The sequence below is a fragment of the Molossus molossus genome, unplaced genomic scaffold (genome assembly GCF_014108415.1).
Source record: "Molossus molossus isolate mMolMol1 unplaced genomic scaffold, mMolMol1.p scaffold_m16_p_5, whole genome shotgun sequence".
NCBI classification, from domain to species: domain Eukaryota; kingdom Metazoa; phylum Chordata; class Mammalia; order Chiroptera; family Molossidae; genus Molossus; species Molossus molossus.
Genome location: NW_023425388.1, coordinates 49726658 through 49745084, shown reverse-complemented (window position 1 = coordinate 49745084; position 18427 = coordinate 49726658). Strand labels below are relative to the sequence as shown.

Genomic DNA, 18427 nt, shown 5'->3' with positions numbered 1-18427 from the left:
GAAAATGGGCTAAAGTCTCCTCACAAACATTCATTTATGTTAGAATCATTCATTTATCATCTCTCTGTGGGTCTGAGATGTATTAATCTTCATTTAATCTGTAAATTTAATTTAGAAGATATTCTTTTGAGAAATGCTATTATCACCAAAAACTGAAATCTTATTCTTAACTCCAACCTAAATGGGAGCTAATATTCTTTGAAAATGAACAAATGAAAATAAGGCATTAATACTAGTGTTCCTGTTTTATAAAATAGCATGTAAACCAAATTTCTAATTTATAGTGGGAATCCAAAATAAATAAGCAATGTACAATGGTTAACAGAAAATTACCACTGAGCATACATAAATGTCATTTACTGAATAATTTTTTGGAAGTTGTAAACATTTCCTTCTGACATTATTTATAAATTTACCCCCAAAGACAAAACATTTTCTTAAACAACTCTAAAAACAAAGAAATAAAAACCATTCCAAGTACCAGGAAAAAATATCAACTTATTTCATTTAATTATCTTCTTTTGTGATTTTAAATGATGAATAGGCCTATGTTTATCTCCTTTCCTCTTCTTCCTCAGAAAGTTACCTCTTATTGAAAAAAATAAAAACTCTGATATTTGACTAATGTACGTGGCTTTCTACTCATAAGTGATGATTTATCCAAATGTGAAAAGATATAGAACAATACATTATAAAACACTTTCTAATGATTCTCTAATGCTCTTGATTTTGGAAGTTTTAAAAGGAGTAACAACTTGAATGTTTCCGGTAATACTGTGTTAGTGTGTTATCAGCTCTCAAGAACTCTAAGCCCTATTGCTGATATAATAATGTTAAAACTAAAATATAGTAAATCTTCAATTATTTTTTAAAAATTTATACTATGTTGCCCGTTGACTAAGATTTATTACTATTATTTTTAAATGTTTTTATTGATTTTTTAGAGAGAGAGGAAGGGAAAGATAGAGAGAAATATCAATGTGAGAAACACCGATCAGCTGCTTCCTGCATGCCCCCTACTGGGGATCAGGCCTGAAACCGGGGCATGTGCCCTGACTGGGAATTGAACTGGGACCTCTCAGTCCATGGGATGATGCTCTGTCCACTGAGTCATACCAGCCAGGCATCATTTACTATGTTTAAAATGAATAGCAAATTAATTTCTTCTAAAGCTAATCAGTACCAGTGAAGATGGTTAGTTGTTACTATAAATTTAATTAAAAAATAAAGATAAAATTTAAATTATATTATTGTGTTATATTATGTAATATTATATTGAAATAACATTTGTTGAGTTGAATGATAAGTTTGTTGGTTGAACTAGTTACTCCAATGTATTTCAGCAATGGGTAATATGTAGAGAAAGCAAAACAAGAAATCACAGAGACTTGCAAGATCTATTCTGTGGACCTACATTTCAGACTGAGTTGCTCTAAACCTGAGCGGGGAAAGAGGAGATAAGCAAAGAATGAAATTTGTGTCATTTTTTTCCTGTTGGTACAGAAGAAAAGTGCTTATTCCAGAGGAAAGCAGGCTTTCTGGGAGAAGAACTCCCATCACGTCTGTGCAAACCTTCTGGAAGGCACCTAATATGTCAGAGTTATTGGTTGTACATATTTACCAGCTGTGAAAAACAGAAGTGAGAAAGGAGCAGTAAGAAGAAAGACTTTATCCACAAAACCCACAGTTTTGAGGGTAACTATTGCATCCTATTGTGTTGGAGTCAAAAATTGAAGAAATAAAAGTCAAGTATAAGTCTTGGAAAGGGACATAAAGTTACTTGATAGAAGGATCACATTACAAAGGTAGTGAGAAGCTTCAAATGCTTCTTGGGGGTATACAGCAACAGGTGATAGGCAGTCTCAGGTTGATTTCAGAGTCACTGGGACCTTCACCTTTGTTACCTACCATACACTTGCTAGGAATTAAACCACAGCTCATAGATTTTCAAAAGAAATTAAGAGAGCAAAGTAGAACTTTTGTGAAAAAAAGTTTAGTAAAAGTTATCATTTTCATTTCACTTAACTTTTTTTAAAATGAAAAATGTGTATGGCTGCCCTAGCCAGGTGGCTCGGTTGGTTGAAGCATTGTCTGATGCACCAAAAGGTTTCCAGTTCAGTTTCGGTCAGGGCACATATTTAGATTGCGGGTTTGATCCTTGGTCGGGGCATGTATGGGAGGCAACTGATAGATGTTTCACTCTCTTTTTCTCTTCCCCTTCCTCTCTAAAATCAATAAAAAATATATTCTCGGGCGAAGATTTAAAAAAATGTGAATGGCTCACACGCTGGTAAGAAATTTTAAATAACACAGCCAATATGGTATGGATGTATTTTATAAATCAGCTTTACCATGTTTCAATACAGCCAGAATGCTAAAAAAAGAAAAGGCAGAAGGCAGGAAAACTGGGGGGTAAAGATGGTCCTACAAACTTGAGTTCAAATATTTGTCCTCCCTCTCTGCACTACATCCAGTTCTTCCCACTGTGAAATAGAAAATACATGATCCTTGAAAGTTGTGAATAATGGCATAAATACATCTCAAACATATATTTGGTAAATTTCATTTCCTCTTTCCTTCTTTTGTTACCAACCTAGTAGATCTTTTTACAATATTTTAATAAGAATAAAAGTGACAGGAAAATTTAAGAAATCCCAAACAGTTCTCATTCTAGCTTGTTTCATTATTGGGAAGTATCAGACAGAGATGTTCAAGAGGATCTGATCAGTAATCTTACTGGAGTTTCCTAAAGAATGTAAAGGTTGAATCATCTCTCCTACCCTGGAGAATGGGATGGCCTCAGAAATAAAGATGCCCTGACATGTAGATACAATTTCAAAATAATTTCTCTTTTCTAGAAAAAACAATGAAATAGATTATTGTCCTTCTTCACTGTAAGAGGTGTGGGGATGTGGAAACAGGGCAACCAATGTAGTATAAATGGCTTCAAAATTTAACACCAATTCATGAAAAAATTCTCAGCAAAACATGAAATAGAAGGGAACTTCCTAAACATGACATAAAGATTACACACAAAAAGCCTACAGTTAACATTATACTTAGTGATTAAAAAAAAAAAAAAAAAAAAAAAGGTCACTTTCCCCAGAAGATCAGTAACAGGGCAAGGACGTCTATTCTTGCCATTCCTATTCAACATTGTACTGGAGGTCAATGCAATAATGGAAGAAAAAGAAATAAAAGGCATCAGATTGGAAAAGAATAAAAGTCATTATTTGCATATGTAGAAAATATAAAGAATCTACAAAAAGTACTAATACTAATAAGTAAGCTTAGTAAGGCACTGCTTACTGGATACAAGATCAATACACAAAAATATATTGTATTTCTATATTCCAGTAATGAACAATTCAAAATTGAAATATAAAACAGTAAAATATACAATAGCATTGAAGTCATTAAATAGAAACAAATCTTACAAGACATATAAATTTATATGACAAAACTACAAAACACTGATGAGCCCGGTTGGTGTGGCTCAGTGGTTGAGCATCGACCCATGCACCAAGAGGTCACCAGTTTGATTCCAAGTCAGGGCACATGCCCAGGTTGTGGGCCCATTCTCCAGTTGGGGACATGCAGAAGGCGGCCAATCAATGTTCTCTCTCATTGATGTTTCTCTCTCTCCCCCTCCCTTCATCTGTCTCTAAAATCAATAAAAAATATATTTAAAAAACAAAAACAAAAAAACACCGATGAAATAAATCAGACAGCTAAATAAATTGGGAGACATGTTCATGAACTAGAAGACTCAATATTATTAAAATGTCAATTCTCCCCAAATTGCTCTATATATTGAACACAATCTTAATAAAATCCCAGCATGATTTTCTGTAGAAATTGACAAGCTGATTTTAAAATTTATATGGAAAAGAAACAAAAGTAGAATAGTCAAATGTCAGAAAGAAGAACAAAGTTAGAGGATTCATACTATCTGATATCCAGATTTACTATAAAGATATAGTATTGGAGAAAGGATAGCAATATAGAGCAATAGAATAAGAATAGAATAAAAAATCTAGAAATAGACACACACATCCATAGTCGATTTTTTGACTAAGGTACAAGAGCAATTCAATGTATATCCACATGCAAAAGAATGAATCTCAATCCTTATCTCACACCCTATTAAAACCCTATTAAAAATTAACCCCAAATGAATCAGTGGTTGCCAAGGGTTGAGGGTGTGGGGATGTTGACCACAAAGAAATATAGGAATCTTCTGAGGGGGAGTAATCATACTGCTCTTTATCTTGATTGTAAACGTGGTTGGCAAAACTAGCAGAAGATGAATTTTACTCTTTGTAAAATATGTATTAAATTATATAATTACATATATAATATGTAATTGCATTTTAAGGGAAAAAAAGTCTTTTAGCCTCTCAGGGCCATCTAGGAAAAAGAATCTAAATGTTAATATCTAGGCCACAGTATGCATGTAGTTACAAGCTTCTTTATGCACAGGATATACCTGAAAGAGGAAAAAACTGAAGTGCCCCAAGATGTAATGCCTTATGTATCTGCATAAAATAAAGGTTTCCCATCTGTATTTGGTTTCAGCTTAGAAAGATGTTGGAAATCACAGGACCTGTCTTTCCTTCCCTAAGAAAGCGTTTTGTATGTATAGTTAACAAAATTTTCAATCTGGAAACCATATTAAACATCTTTACCTTTATGTCATGCAGACATCACTAACTACAACAATGAATTCTCTTTTTTGATGTTTGTGCTCATCTTAAACACATCTCAAATATGTACTCTTTTCTCCATCCCAATTTCAACTATTCTAGAACAAGTTACCACTTCTCTTCTTTAAATTACTTCAATATTCTTGGTCTCCCTCTATCCATTCTTATTTCCCTTTCAAATCTTCAGTGTTATTTTATTTTTTATTTTTAAAATTTTTTTAATTTATTTTTTTGTTACAGATGTTTCTCCTTTTTTACCCCATTGGCACCACCCTCCCCACCCCACACCCGCCCCGTCCCCGGCTTTGTTGTCCATGTCTATTGGTTATGTATACATGCATATAAGTTCTGTGGTTTATCTCTTCCCACCCCCTCTTCTGACAGATGTCAGTCTGTGCCCTACTTCCATGTTTCTGGGTCTACCGTATTCCTCAGACTGTTATGTTCATTATATTCCGTATATAAGTGAGATCATGTGGTATTTGTCTTTTTCTGCTTGGCTTCTTTCACTTAGGATAATACTTTCCAGGTCCCTCCACGTCGTCTCAAAGGATAAGAGATCTTTCTTTCTTACAGCTGCATAGTACTCCATTGTGTATATGTACCACTGCTTTTTTATCCATTCTTCTACTGATGGACACTTGGGCTGTTTCTAGATCTTTGCTATTGTAAATAGTGCTGCTATGAACATGGGGGTACATATATTCTTTCTGATTGGTGTTTCAGGCTTCTTAGGGTATATTCCGAGAAGCAGGATCACTGGGTCAAATGGAAGTTCAATTTTTAATTTTTTGAGGTAACATCATATTGTTTTCCATAGTGGCTGCACCAGTCTGCATTCCCACCAGCAGTGTATTAGAGTCCCCTTTTCTCCACACCCTCGCCAACACTTGTTGTTTGATGATTTATTGATGGTGGCCATTCTGACAGGTGTGAGGTGATACCTCATTGTTGTTTTAATTTGCATCTCTCTGATGATTAGTGATGTTGAACATTTCTTCATATGTCTCTTGGCCATTTGTATGTTCTTCAGTGTTATTTTAAAAATACTATTTTGAAAAAACAACAAGAACCTATTCTAATCAGATCATATCATTCCTTCCTCAAAACCCATCAATATCTTCCCTATTTCTTTAGCACAAACATAAAAATAATTAATGTGGTCCCTGTTTATCTCACTAGCCATATCTCATACCACTCTCTTTTGCCCTGTGGATCCAATGTCTAGTCCCATATTCTTTTCTGCTTCACAGTAGAGATGCTATATGTTTGTTCCACATATTGGTTCCCTCTGCCTGTAATATTCCTCCTTCTGCCTACCCCTGCACTTATATTTGTCTAGCTTACTTTTTTTTTTTCTTTTTAGGGCAGCTAACATGGCATTTCAAGGAATTCTTCCATGACCTCCCATGTCCACATTATATCTATTAGTTATCTGCTCTTACAGCATATTCATTTGTAAGTACTTATGATATAATAAAAAACATTGATTTTTTTTGTCCCTGGTTCATGTCACATAGTTCCTAAAACTCTCGGAATCTCCTAAGTAATAAGAGTGCCTGTTGTATGCTACTGAGATTATGGATGTCTAGGGACTCCTCCATAGCTTCAGAATGACAGCTGGTCACCAGAAAGAGTAAGCCATGGAAGTTTTCCCCTGCCCATCACCCCCACTGCTATCTATGGGGAGGTGAGAGGGCTAGAGACTGAGTTAATGGCCAATGATTTACTCAATTATGACTATGAAACCTCCATAAAAACCCCTAAATGAGGTCAAAGAACTTCTGGGCTTATGAACACATTGGTGTACCAAGCAGGTAGTATGTCAGGACAGGGTATAGAAGCGTGATCTCCTCTTACCCCTCATACCTCACCCAATTCACTTCTTCCATTTCGCTATTTGAGTTGTATCCTTTATAATAAACAGGTAAATGTAAAGTAGTTTCCTAAGTTCTGAGTCACTCTAGTATAGGGGTAGGGTATCACAGGGATCCCTGGGTTCTCCAAGTCAGACCACTGGAGTGTGGGTAACCTGGACTCCCCCTCTGAACTGGAGTCTGAAGTGAGGGCAGGCTAATGGCAATGAACTCTTCAACCTGGGAAGTCTGACGCTAACATCTGGTAGTTAGTGACCAAACTGAATTGAATTGTTGGTTATCCAGTCCAGAGACCTGACAGAATTGGTGTCAGAAAGAACTTCAGAACACTTATTCAAAACCTGTTTATACTTTCATTGGTTATAAACTCCACAAGGCAAATGTCTTGTCTACTATCGTACCCCCAGCACTTAGCACAGTACCTGGCACTGTTCCATATGTAATGGGTGCACATATAAATGATGCCTACCACTGGAGTGTAGACATTCTTAAGTGTTATCTGGGAGAAACTAGGTCAGGGGTATTTTTTGGGTTGGCATCTGATACAACACTGAAAGCTGATGAAACAAAAATAAAAAGCAACAAGAGGTCCAACTTTTCACTGTGTTGGTAAGGCTGGCTACAGGAAAGGATGGCATGCAGGAAGGATCAGGGAACAGCAAATGTGACCCCACTTCTCATTTTGAAAAGGAAGTCAACTGAGAACTGCACAGTGATCAAGTCACAGCCCTAGTAACTGCTCCTCCTCCATACTGAGCCCCTCATGTTGTCAAGTCCTGTTCTCCTAAAAGCTATCAAGCAGTAGAGTTCAAATTCTGCTCCACTGCCTGCTTAAGAAAAAAGAAAGGAGATAAAATGAATTAAACTGTATCTAGTCCATTAGTTAGACCCCAAAGCCAATGAAAATTCCTCACGTGAGCACCACTGCATCAAGTTACTGGAAGAAAGTTACCCAGCCGAGAAAACCATGCACAGAGCACCGGTGTTTGTACCTTGCCCATGAGCCCTACTTAAATGTGATAACTCTGTGCACTTCAGCACATAGGCAGGCACTCACTGCACTGTAGCATTTGTACTTGTTGACCTCTCACTTTGTCAAAGGATCTTAAGCAGGCTGATGTGTATAATCTCTCTGTTCAACTAGATCTTAAGATTTTTAAAGGCAGAAAATGGCTTCTGTTGCTCTCAAATCCCTATTTAGTGCTGGACAGAGGGGAGCAGTTCTTCTCCTCTAAATAGGACTGAATGGATGTCACGTACTAAATACCCATTAGGTAAACTTGTTGAAGTCTATAGGACCTGAAAAAAATGAGACCAGGACTACTAGACATTTGTAAGAAAAGACCATTCCTATTTTACCATGAAAACAAGTCATACCTGAGATGGAGTTATCCTTCCCTTTTTGATTTCAGATGAATTTTCACTTAGTTTTCCTACTTTGTTACTCGAGCTGCATTTGTAGCATGTCCATCTTGTTTGCCCCTCCATTTCTATGGTGCATTCTTTGTTTTGCAGACAAAATGAGTGATACAAATGGCCACAGCTGCAAAATGAAGGCAACAAATTTTCACTTTTCATTATCATAAAACCCACAAACACAAGCTACACTGAAGTGTTTATAAGCGATAAAGATTCTGACATGCTGAAATGCACTGATGACTGTATATGTTGAGAAACAAGAGAGGGAATAAACTTGTTGCTGTCCTGTTTTTGAAATCCAGACTCACATATTTGTATACTTAAACTGTTAGTAAAAACAGAATCACATTTCTCTGACTACAAACCACCTGGAGGATGAGTTAAAACTTTTGTTTATTTCTCAAACTATAAAATACTTTTAGACAGTTTGAAAAAAAGTCAATTGGGGAAAATTGTAATTACATAAGTAACTTGATAATAACATAAGTGGTCTGCCTCATCTAATTCAAGGCAAAAGCTGTGATTTGATTAAGAATTACCAAAAATGTCAGAGCTACACTAAATTCCTATACTATTCCTATGAAGAATTCCCTATTGATTACATTAAGTTAACAAATGAGCCTCCCGACATGATGTTGAGTATAACTCTCAGACATCTTTACTGATTCCCCCTTATTTCTCCAAACTGAATGCTGGACTGCCTCAGAAGTCATTCCTTTTCTCTCCTGTAGTCTTTATAATCTTTCTCTTTCTATAGATAACCTTTCTCTTCTATATATAGCCCTTGCTCCTTTAGTGATTTCTTCCAGTTCCATAGTTTCCAAATACCATCTATATGCTGATAACTGCCCAATTCATACCTTCAGCCCAGACTTCTCTCTTAAATCCCACCCATCTGTCTCCTTAAGAATTCTACTTTGAATGTTAATAGACTTATATTAAACATGTCCCAAATTCTTGATTTTCACCCCACTCCACCCCCATTGCACATGCTCATCTAACCTTCAACATCATTGTTCCAGTTTCTCAGGCCAAAAACTTTGGAGTCATCCTTGACTATTCTCTTTTTCACACCTCACATCCAATCTAGAAACAAATCTTCTTAGCTCTATCTTCAGAATATACCCAGAATCTGACCACATTTTACTTCCTCATTACTACCTTGGGCCATCTCTCACTTGGATTATTGCACTAGCTTAACCGGTCATTCTACTTTCACCCTTGCCTTTCTGTAGTCCATCCTCAACATGAAGTGATCCTGAAGACAGAGGTCAGATAATGCCAATCCTATCCTCAAAACCATCCAATGGCTTCTCATCTGAGTAAAAGTTTAATTCTTTGTGACATAGTTCCTACATGATCTGGCCTCTGCTCTTCTTCTGAAGTCATCTATTACCGCTTTTCCTTTCCTTCACTCTGCTCAGCCAGCACTCACCCACTTATTCCCGCTCCTGCCTCCTGGCTTCTGCACTTGCTGACCCTCTGCCTGAGGCGGTCTCCCCTGACACTGCATGGCCACTTCCTTCAGGTCTCTGGGCAAATGTCACTTAAATAGTGAGACCTTCCCTAGTGACTCTATAAATTAGTAGCTCCCTCTTTCCTCTATACCATGTGTTATTTTATTTATGGTAATTATGAATTACATTTCTATTAATAATTTTTAAATTGTCTGTTTATAAGTCACCTTAATAGTAAAGCTTCCCATGACCACGCTATATAAAACATCCCCCCCCCCCCAAACTCTCTGAATCTCACTTAACATGTTTCATTTTTTTCCATAGTAGTCACGATCTGGCATTTTACTTGTTTTTCTGCCCTGGCCATTGGAATGTAAACTCCACGAGAGCAGATCTTTTGTTTCATTCATACTGGACCCTATACCCATGAACAGTCTCTGGCATACAGTAGGTGCTCAATAAATATTTGTTGAATGAATGGGCTCTTTGTGTGATGAGAACTACTTCCCTTTCCTACCACCACATCTACCAATATTCCTGTATCTTTAATAATAGTAGCTAACACTTACATAGTGCTTACCATATGTCACTATGATACAAATGTCTTACATGAATGATCTCATTTAATCTTCACAAAACCCTAGGAAGTAGCACCATTGTCATCCCAATTTACAAATGAGAAAACTAAGATGTAAAGAGATTAAATCACTTGTTAAAGTCTCACAGCTAGTAAGTAGACAAGTTAGGATTTGAACTCAAGAAGTTTATCTTATATTGCCTCTATCCATACTTTCTAGGTGAGCTGCCTTTGCTCCTGAGATCAAACCTTTCACTTTTATATAAGATTTCTTCTCTCTTTGCACTGTGCCTATAAATAACATTTATATGCTGTTGGTTTCTAAATTTATATTTCTAGGACATGTCTCCAGGTTTCTGACTAGAAAAAATGTCTACCTGACATCCTTACATGGATATCTACTAGTTATCTGAAACCCAACATCTCCAAGACAAAACTCTTGATTTTTCCAGTTCTGCACACCTGTTCTTTCTCATCTTAGACAACAGTACTCTGTTCATCCAGTTGCTCAGGCAACTCACACTCCACATCTAATACATCAGCAAGTTAGCTCTACCCTTAAATATATTCTGAACCTTCACACCTACCTCTCTCTCAGTCTGCTCGAATGTCACTTCCTTTGAGATGTCTTTCCTCATTATGGTGTCTTAAAATAGCACTCTCACCCTGAACATTTCATTCTTCCACCCCCATCCCTGTGCTTTATTTCCCCCCAGAGCTCTTATTACTCTGTATTTATTTATTACCTGACCACCCTAATACCCATTCCTCCTGACTCCCATGCAGAATACAAGGTCTATAAAAGCAGGAACATTGTCTTGTTTTGGTCACTGATAGCATGATAGACTGGGGCTGTGCATTTACATGTATTCCTGTCTGGTAATACCACACTTGCACACACACACACACACATCATGTGTGTAACATTTCCTTCTCTTTCTTACCTAAAGACAATAATTTCATCAGCCATTTCTTGACGTCTCTTATACTGCTGCAAACATATAGAGCAGTAATCCTGCTTGGGATTCAGCCCTCTGGTGACAGAAGATCTCAGGTTACACAGTGACCAGTGCAGATCTTGGTTTAGAAGGCTCGTAGTTGTTTCCAGCAGGGTCTAGGAAACAAAACACACAGAAAAATGATTTATAAAATGAAAGAAACAGAGGGGATAAATAGAAATATCAGTTGTTTAGTTATCAACCACAAACAACTGAAATTAAAATACACGATAGAGGCATAAAATTAAACAAACATCAAAAAACTCCAAGTTAAGCAGTTAACTTTAATGTGCAAAGTTAATGACAAGTGCAGACATTAAGATTCTCAAAATAATTATTAAAGGCTGTTACTAGTTTTTACTGAGAAATGTGTGCTTGGCTATTCTGTGGCTTAATTCAGTACTGATGGCTTTCAAATGACTACATAAACCCAAATTTATTTATGACATGTATAAAATAACTTCACTCTGAATGGCTCAAAGTGTTGTAACAATGAAAATATCCCTGATTTTTTTTTTTTTTTTTATAGTTACTGCATCCATAGCTTTCACTGGAAAAGCTAATGGCCATGACTCAGTTTTCTTCTCCCTTGGGCAGAGAGATCACATTTTCCTGATCAGCACTCATAGGTCATCCAAATCTGCTCAAGACCTTGACATCTGTCACTAAGTCTCATGAAGACATGTTCACAGCTATCACATTAAGCCATTTTAAAGGTTCTATGTGCTTATAAAGTATTGTGTTCACACTACATCTAATTTCCAGCATTCATATATATCACATCATCTAGATGTACAGTTGAGGAAAATATACTGACCATCCTCCTTGCTACATAGCCTAGTCCTTTAACTTCATCTGTAATGTAGAACTTTCCAATCAACCCCATCTTTTCCTCCTTTTGCAAAGTTCACAAAAACGTCTGCCTTGCACTCAGCATTCCTTCTGCTGACATGCACTCTGCCTGCAGGGGTACCGGCTTCACTGGGTTATGCTGAGCAAAACCACAGTTCTCACAACACCCTAAGAAAAGCTGTCACCCAAATGTTTCTTGTTCTTCACTGTATCTACTGTGCCCAAATGACACTTTTCCTATGTGGCTTCATGAGTTACTTTGAAGTGCATTAAGAAAAAAATCTGTTCCCCACGCTGGCTCCTACTGAGAATTAAAGCTACAGGCAGTTTCAACTAATGACCATTTTTGGTTAGTGGCAATTATCTGCTTCAGGATGTTTAAAAGAAGATTCTTTAATTTTACTTTGTAGTTTTCTCATTTACTCATGCTGACACTTCCTTTTCATAGGTTGTATCTTTATATTCAATTATTTTTCCAGAAAGTTTTTCATACTTTTGATTTCAAAAGATATTTGTCCCTCTGACAAATCAAAATAATAAAATGAATCCAAATTTGATGCATTTTCACATTCTAGAATATATGCGTGTGTATAAATAAAAAATTAAAAAAACACACATTTTAATCTATTGAACTTCCACTAAAGAGATGATAATTTTAAAAGAAAAAGTATAGGTGCAAAGAAAAAGAAATAGCTTCTTTTTATCTTAGGACAGACTTAGAAATAGAAAGTAGCTTACTTTTTCATAGTTACAGGTGTCCAACATTCCCAGAATAAGCCCCTGGATTTCTCCAAGTTTTCCTTTTCCATAAACTGGGTCCTAATTTAATGAAAGTTGCAAAAATTATAATTCTGTTCTTGGTATTTTAAAATTACTTTAAAATATAAGTTATCTGAAGAAGCCAATTACTCTTAAGTATTTTTCTACAGTCACAAAATATTCTTCCATGAACTTTCCACTGAAAATGTTCATTGGTCACTCTCTGGCCATCACAGATATTTTGGAAAAATAAATAAAATTTAAATGACCCAACTCCCTTGATTCACAATCTCCTTTGCAAGTCTAATTAAATTTCACTCTGGTTTGATTTGTGCAAGAAGCTTCCTCTCCTTCTTCATATTAAAAACCACCTCTCCCTCTTAAGCTCTTATCTGCTACATCAAAACCAATGTACTCATGAATACTCAGAATCTATCTTAACAACTTCTCCTGTGACCCACATTTGGCCATCTCTTTGCTCAAACCAACTACATTGCTTTAGTTTAGGAGACAAGACTTCAATTTCGGAGATCAATTTATGGATCCAAGGAGTAGTTTTCAGTTTTTCAAAGCTTTTTTCCCCATATAGTCACTACTAATAATCACCCCATATAGTCACTACTAATAATCAACTAATACACAGACACCCAGTCTTCCCGTCACTGCTTTTCATATGAGGTTTGCCAAGTAACTTGCATATAATATACAATTTGAAAAACACCAAGGTATATAAAAATAAAACAAAAAGATAAAATCAAACTACTCAGAGATATACATTTGGTGTGTTGCTATATAGTCTTTCAGTCTTATTTCTGGGGAAGGAAAGAAAAGGGGAGAGAAAGGAATATATTTCTTAGTGTACAAATTTTGAGTATTTCACATAATACTTTTATTTATTTATTTTTACTAAATAGTATACTGTGAGCAGGTTCCTATATCATCAAGTAGTTCATAATAGCTACAGAGTATGAATTGTGTGAAAATGCTGTTCTGCAACCATTCTGTTGTTGGACATTCAAGTTTCCCTCCTCACCCCCTACATCCTACCCACTATTATCAAATGCTAGTGGCTGCAAATTTTGGTCTGACTCACCTTCTTTAGAGAAGATTTCTAGGAAGGGAATTTCTGACTCAAAGAGAACATTTTTTTATGGTTGCTGATATAAACTGCCTAATTACTCTTCCAAAATGTTGTATTATGCAATTTTATCTCCATCAGCATATTTGTGTGCTCATTTTTCTGCAACTTTGGCTAGGCTGGGAATTATAATAAAATGTTTTGCTAAAAAATGAGTATATCAAGTCTATTACTTTAATATGAGGTTATGTATGACATAAATGACTTTCCCATGCTAAACAGGGGACTCCAACTAAACAGTAATGATACAAGTAGCTGCTATTTATTAATGGCTAGCATATGCAAGCACGGTGCTAAGTACTTACTATATGCCATATAACAAAAGCCCTTGCAGACATTTATAAATGATAAATTCAAGCTCAGAGAAGTTAAGTAAAACTCTTTAAGATCACAAACTATTAAGCAGATAAGCTGGGGTTTATTTGAATGCAGAACTTCAGAAACCATGTTGTTGTTTTTTAAAAATATGTTTTATTGATTTTTGTTTTTAGAGACAGAGGAAGGGAGAGAGATAGAAACATCAATGTGAGAGAGATACATCGATTGGCTGCCTCCTGCATGACCTGCAACCGACCGGGAATCGAACCAGGACCTCTCAGTCCATGGGACAACGCTCAACCCACTGAGCCACATTGGCTGGGTAGAAACCATGTTTAAATGAACACACAGTACTGGTCTCCCAAGTGTGTATACCTAAACAAATAAACTAGTGTTAGCTAGATAACACGGGTAACTGATATGGCTAACTAAGTGATAATCCAATGTTTGCTGGAAAATATGGGTAACATTTCTGGTTTCTTCTTAGGGGACAGGGGTTCTTAAAATCTTGGTGCAGTAAGATAAACTGAGTTCAGATGTTAAGAAAGAACAAAGACAAAAGCACTAAAGTGGGAAAACTCAGAAGAAAGGTTCAGAAATGCTGCACAATACAATGTTGGGATTTGCCTCTTTTTCTCTGCCAGGATCCATTGATGGCTCTTGAAGACAGTTTTCAGTATTTTAGTTGTTCTAGAGTAACACAGGATGGTCTACCATAGGTTCCTGGTCCCTGATGCCAAGGGAGATGAAGGTAGAGAATAACTGTACACGTGTGTGCTAACGAACAAGTTTGGGCTTGAAAAGGTCAATTCAGCTCCGTGAGGAAATTCTCAGTTTCACAGCTAGCGATTGTATCACTAAGTTAAAGATACCTGTCAAACATGTGCAAACCATTTATAAAGGGCAAGACCATAGCTATCTCAGACTAATTCTTCACTAGAAACAATTCAGGCCTTACACCCACCACACAAAATTTTCTTCTAATTTTCTTTACATAAAAATAGACCTATGTTAAAGCTTCCAAATGTATTATACTTTTGGTCAAGCTCTTAATAAATACACTTATTTCTCAAAGTATCAATAGACAGTTTCACAATGAATTATAAAAACCTATTATAATATCTATTGTAATGTATATATCTAACATACTAATACAGCTTAACAAAGAAAAGCTCTGTCATTTGTTAATGACAAGGGTGGCTTAGAGAAATAAGAGGTCTTTAAAAGGTTAAATTCTAGTTAAAAAAAAAAGAAATCTTTATAGGTCACGTCTATATTTATATCAGTACATTTCACTTTAATATACATAATTTAAAGGCAAAATCATGAAAATTACCTCATGCTGGGACAACATATAAATTATAGAGTGCAAAAGAGAGCTCAAGGCTCAATGCACAGCATGTACACAACCCACTAGCTTTTCAAATTATTTTCCAAAGATGTCAGCTAGATTCTTCGGCAATGAATAACTACTGAGGTTTTTCTTTAACTTTTTCGTAAACTGTAGAAGAGGAGCAGACTTGGGCACTTTATGTACACTTGTTTTTTAAAAGCACATTAGAAAAAGATGTGATGACCATCCCTATTGTTTTTTAGTACCCATTGTATCACATATGTGCTGTTTTAAAATTAAAATTTTACTAATCAAGCACTACTTTAAAATATGAATAATGTCCTCAGCAGATTAGCTTATAAATCATTTGTTTGCTTTAACTCCCTCAGTAAGACAGCCACATATAGCCAGGAATCACTTTTGCCACAGAGTGAAGATCAATAAAAGCAAGCAGTAAAGACAAATGTATGTAACATAAATACAGTTCCTTAAAAACACTCACTAACTTGTCATCTAAAGTTCATGAAAGAAATCTGTACAAGTCAGGTGCCAGGCATCAGTCTGAGTAAACAATTAGAGGTCAAGAAGATCTTTAAGAACCTCTTATCATGTGGACATCTCTTCTGAAAAAGAAACTGTACATATCTGAGCAACTGTGCATCTAAAAAACTGTCACTCCCTATTTATCCCCAGGACACCTGATAAAGTAAGGTGGATACAAAAAACATGGCTAAGGTATAAGGTACAGAAGAAAAGCTCGAACATTGGGAATTAGGTTAATGTCTGGCTGTGCCCACTTACTCACTGAGTAAACTAAGACGAGTTATTTAATCTTTCTGACTGGCACTTTCCTCATGAGAAACATGGGAATACTGCTACTTCCCCACATAATGTACACAGAGAACAAAGGAAATAAAGGGCGTTATAAACTTCTGAGAACTCCTCAAGGACATTAGATGATTCAGCCAACTAATATTTATTGAGTATATACTATGTTCCAGGCACTGTGCTGAAACAGCAGATATTCTGGTGGAGCAGACTTAAAGTGGATTAAATACTAGGAATGCTAAGGGGGAAGATTAAAACAAAACAAAATAAAACACCTAGGTACATAAAAAACCCTAGCTGGAATACTCAATAACTTAAATGAAATGGACCAGTTCCTTGAAAGATACAATCTACAAAAATTCACACAAAAAGAAATAAATTTTAAATATAGAGAGAGAGAGCTTGGCTGGTGTGGCTCAGTGGTTGAGCGTCAACCCATGCACCAAGAGGTCGCCAGTTCAATTCCCGGTCAGGGCACATGCCCAGGTTGTGAGCCTGATTGCCAGTGGGGGGCATGCAGGAGGCGGCCAATCAATGTTCTCTCTCATTGATGTTTCTATCTCTCTCTCCTTAAAATCAATAAACAAAACAAAAAATAAAAAGAGAAAGAGAAATACATAATCTGAATACATCTCTATCTTTTAACACAAGTGTATCAAAAAAATAAAAACTTTCCAAAAGAGAATGACCCAGACCCAGATGGTTTTGCTGGTTTATTCTACCAAATCTTTAAAGAAGAAATTATACAAATACTCTACAATCTGTTCCAAAACCAGAAGCCGAGGAAACACTTGTTACTCACTCTATGAGGCCAGCATTACCCTAATACCAAAAACAGACCAAATAATCTCAACTGAAATGCAAGTTACTTTATGGATATAGACAAAATGATTTTAAAGTTTACATGGAAAAACAAAAGACCCAAAATAACCAACATAATATTGAAGCATGACAAAGTCACACAAGATTACCTGACTTGAAAATGTACTACAAAACTACAATAATCAAGATAGTGTGGTATTGGTGAAGGACTAGACCAGTGGTTTTCAACCTTCCTAATACCGTGACCCTTTAATACAATTCCTCATGTTGTGGTGACCCCCAACCATAAAATTATTTTCGTTGCTACTTCATAACTGTAATTTTGCTACTGTTATGTCTTAGGTGACCCCTGTGAAAGGGTCATTCTACCCCCAAAGGGGTCACAACCCACAGGTTGAGAACCACTGGACTAGAGAAATAGATGAATTAAAAAGAAAGAGCTCCCAGAAATATAGTTACCTGAGCAAAGGCAATTCAATGGAGAAAGGGACAGTATTTTCAACAAATGGTATTGGAATAACTGGACATCCACATGCAGAAAAGTGACTTTAGACACTCACATTAGACTTCTCACAAAAATGAACTCAAAATGGATCACAGACATAAAATGTAAAATGCAAAACTTCTAGAAAATGACATAGGGAAAAGAATCTAGGTGACCTTGAATTTGGTGGTAAGTTTTTAGGTACAGCATCAAATGCACAATCCATGAAATAAAATATTGGAAAAGTTGGATTGTGCATTAAAATTTAAAAACTTCTGCTTTGGCCCTAGCTGGTTTGGCTCAGCGGTTAGAGTGCCAGCCTGCGGTCCCAAGAGACCCGGGTTCGGTTCCCGCTAAGGGCATGTGCCTGGTTGCAGTGTGTCCCCGGCCCTGGTTGGGTTGTGCGGGTGGCAACTACTCGATGTGTCCCTTTCACGTCGATGTTTCTCTCTCTCTCTCCCTCCCACTCTATCTGAACAAAATATCAAAAAAATGTCCTCGGGTGAGGATACAAAAAAAAACAAAATAAAAAAAAAACAAAAAAAAAAAACTTCTGCTTTGTGAAAGACGTGGTTGAGAGAATGAAAAGACAAGCTGGGAGGAAATATTTCCAAATACATATCTGATAAAGAACTTGTATAAAATAATATATAAAGAACTCTTAAAACTCAACAACAAGACAACCCAACAAAAAAGTGGACTAAAGAACTAAACAGATACATTACCAAGGGAGATACACAGATGGCAAATGAGCACATGAAAAGATGCTCAACATCATTATTCATTAGGGCACTGCAAATTAAAACAACAATGAGACCACTAGCTTATTAGGATAGTTAAAACCTAAAACACAGGATTT

At 36.2% G+C, this 18427-nt stretch overlaps 1 protein-coding gene across 9 annotated transcripts in view; it reads right to left on the bottom strand.

The window, feature by feature from the left end:
- Positions 1–18427, bottom strand: part of VPS8 (VPS8 subunit of CORVET complex) — a 268778-nt gene that overhangs the window by 63014 nt on the left and 187337 nt on the right. For 8 of the 9 annotated variants that reach the window (XM_036243939.1, XM_036243937.1, XM_036243940.1 and 5 more), the window contains 3 exons: positions 12625–12705; positions 10981–11150; positions 7961–8126 (listed from right to left, as the gene is read on the bottom strand). In XM_036243939.1, the coding sequence (XP_036099832.1) occupies positions 7961–8126; positions 10981–11150; positions 12625–12705 (417 nt within the window). The remainder of the gene's footprint in view (positions 1–7960; positions 8127–10980; positions 11151–12624; positions 12706–18427) is intronic. The other variant, XM_036243938.1, reaches the window with a different exon arrangement.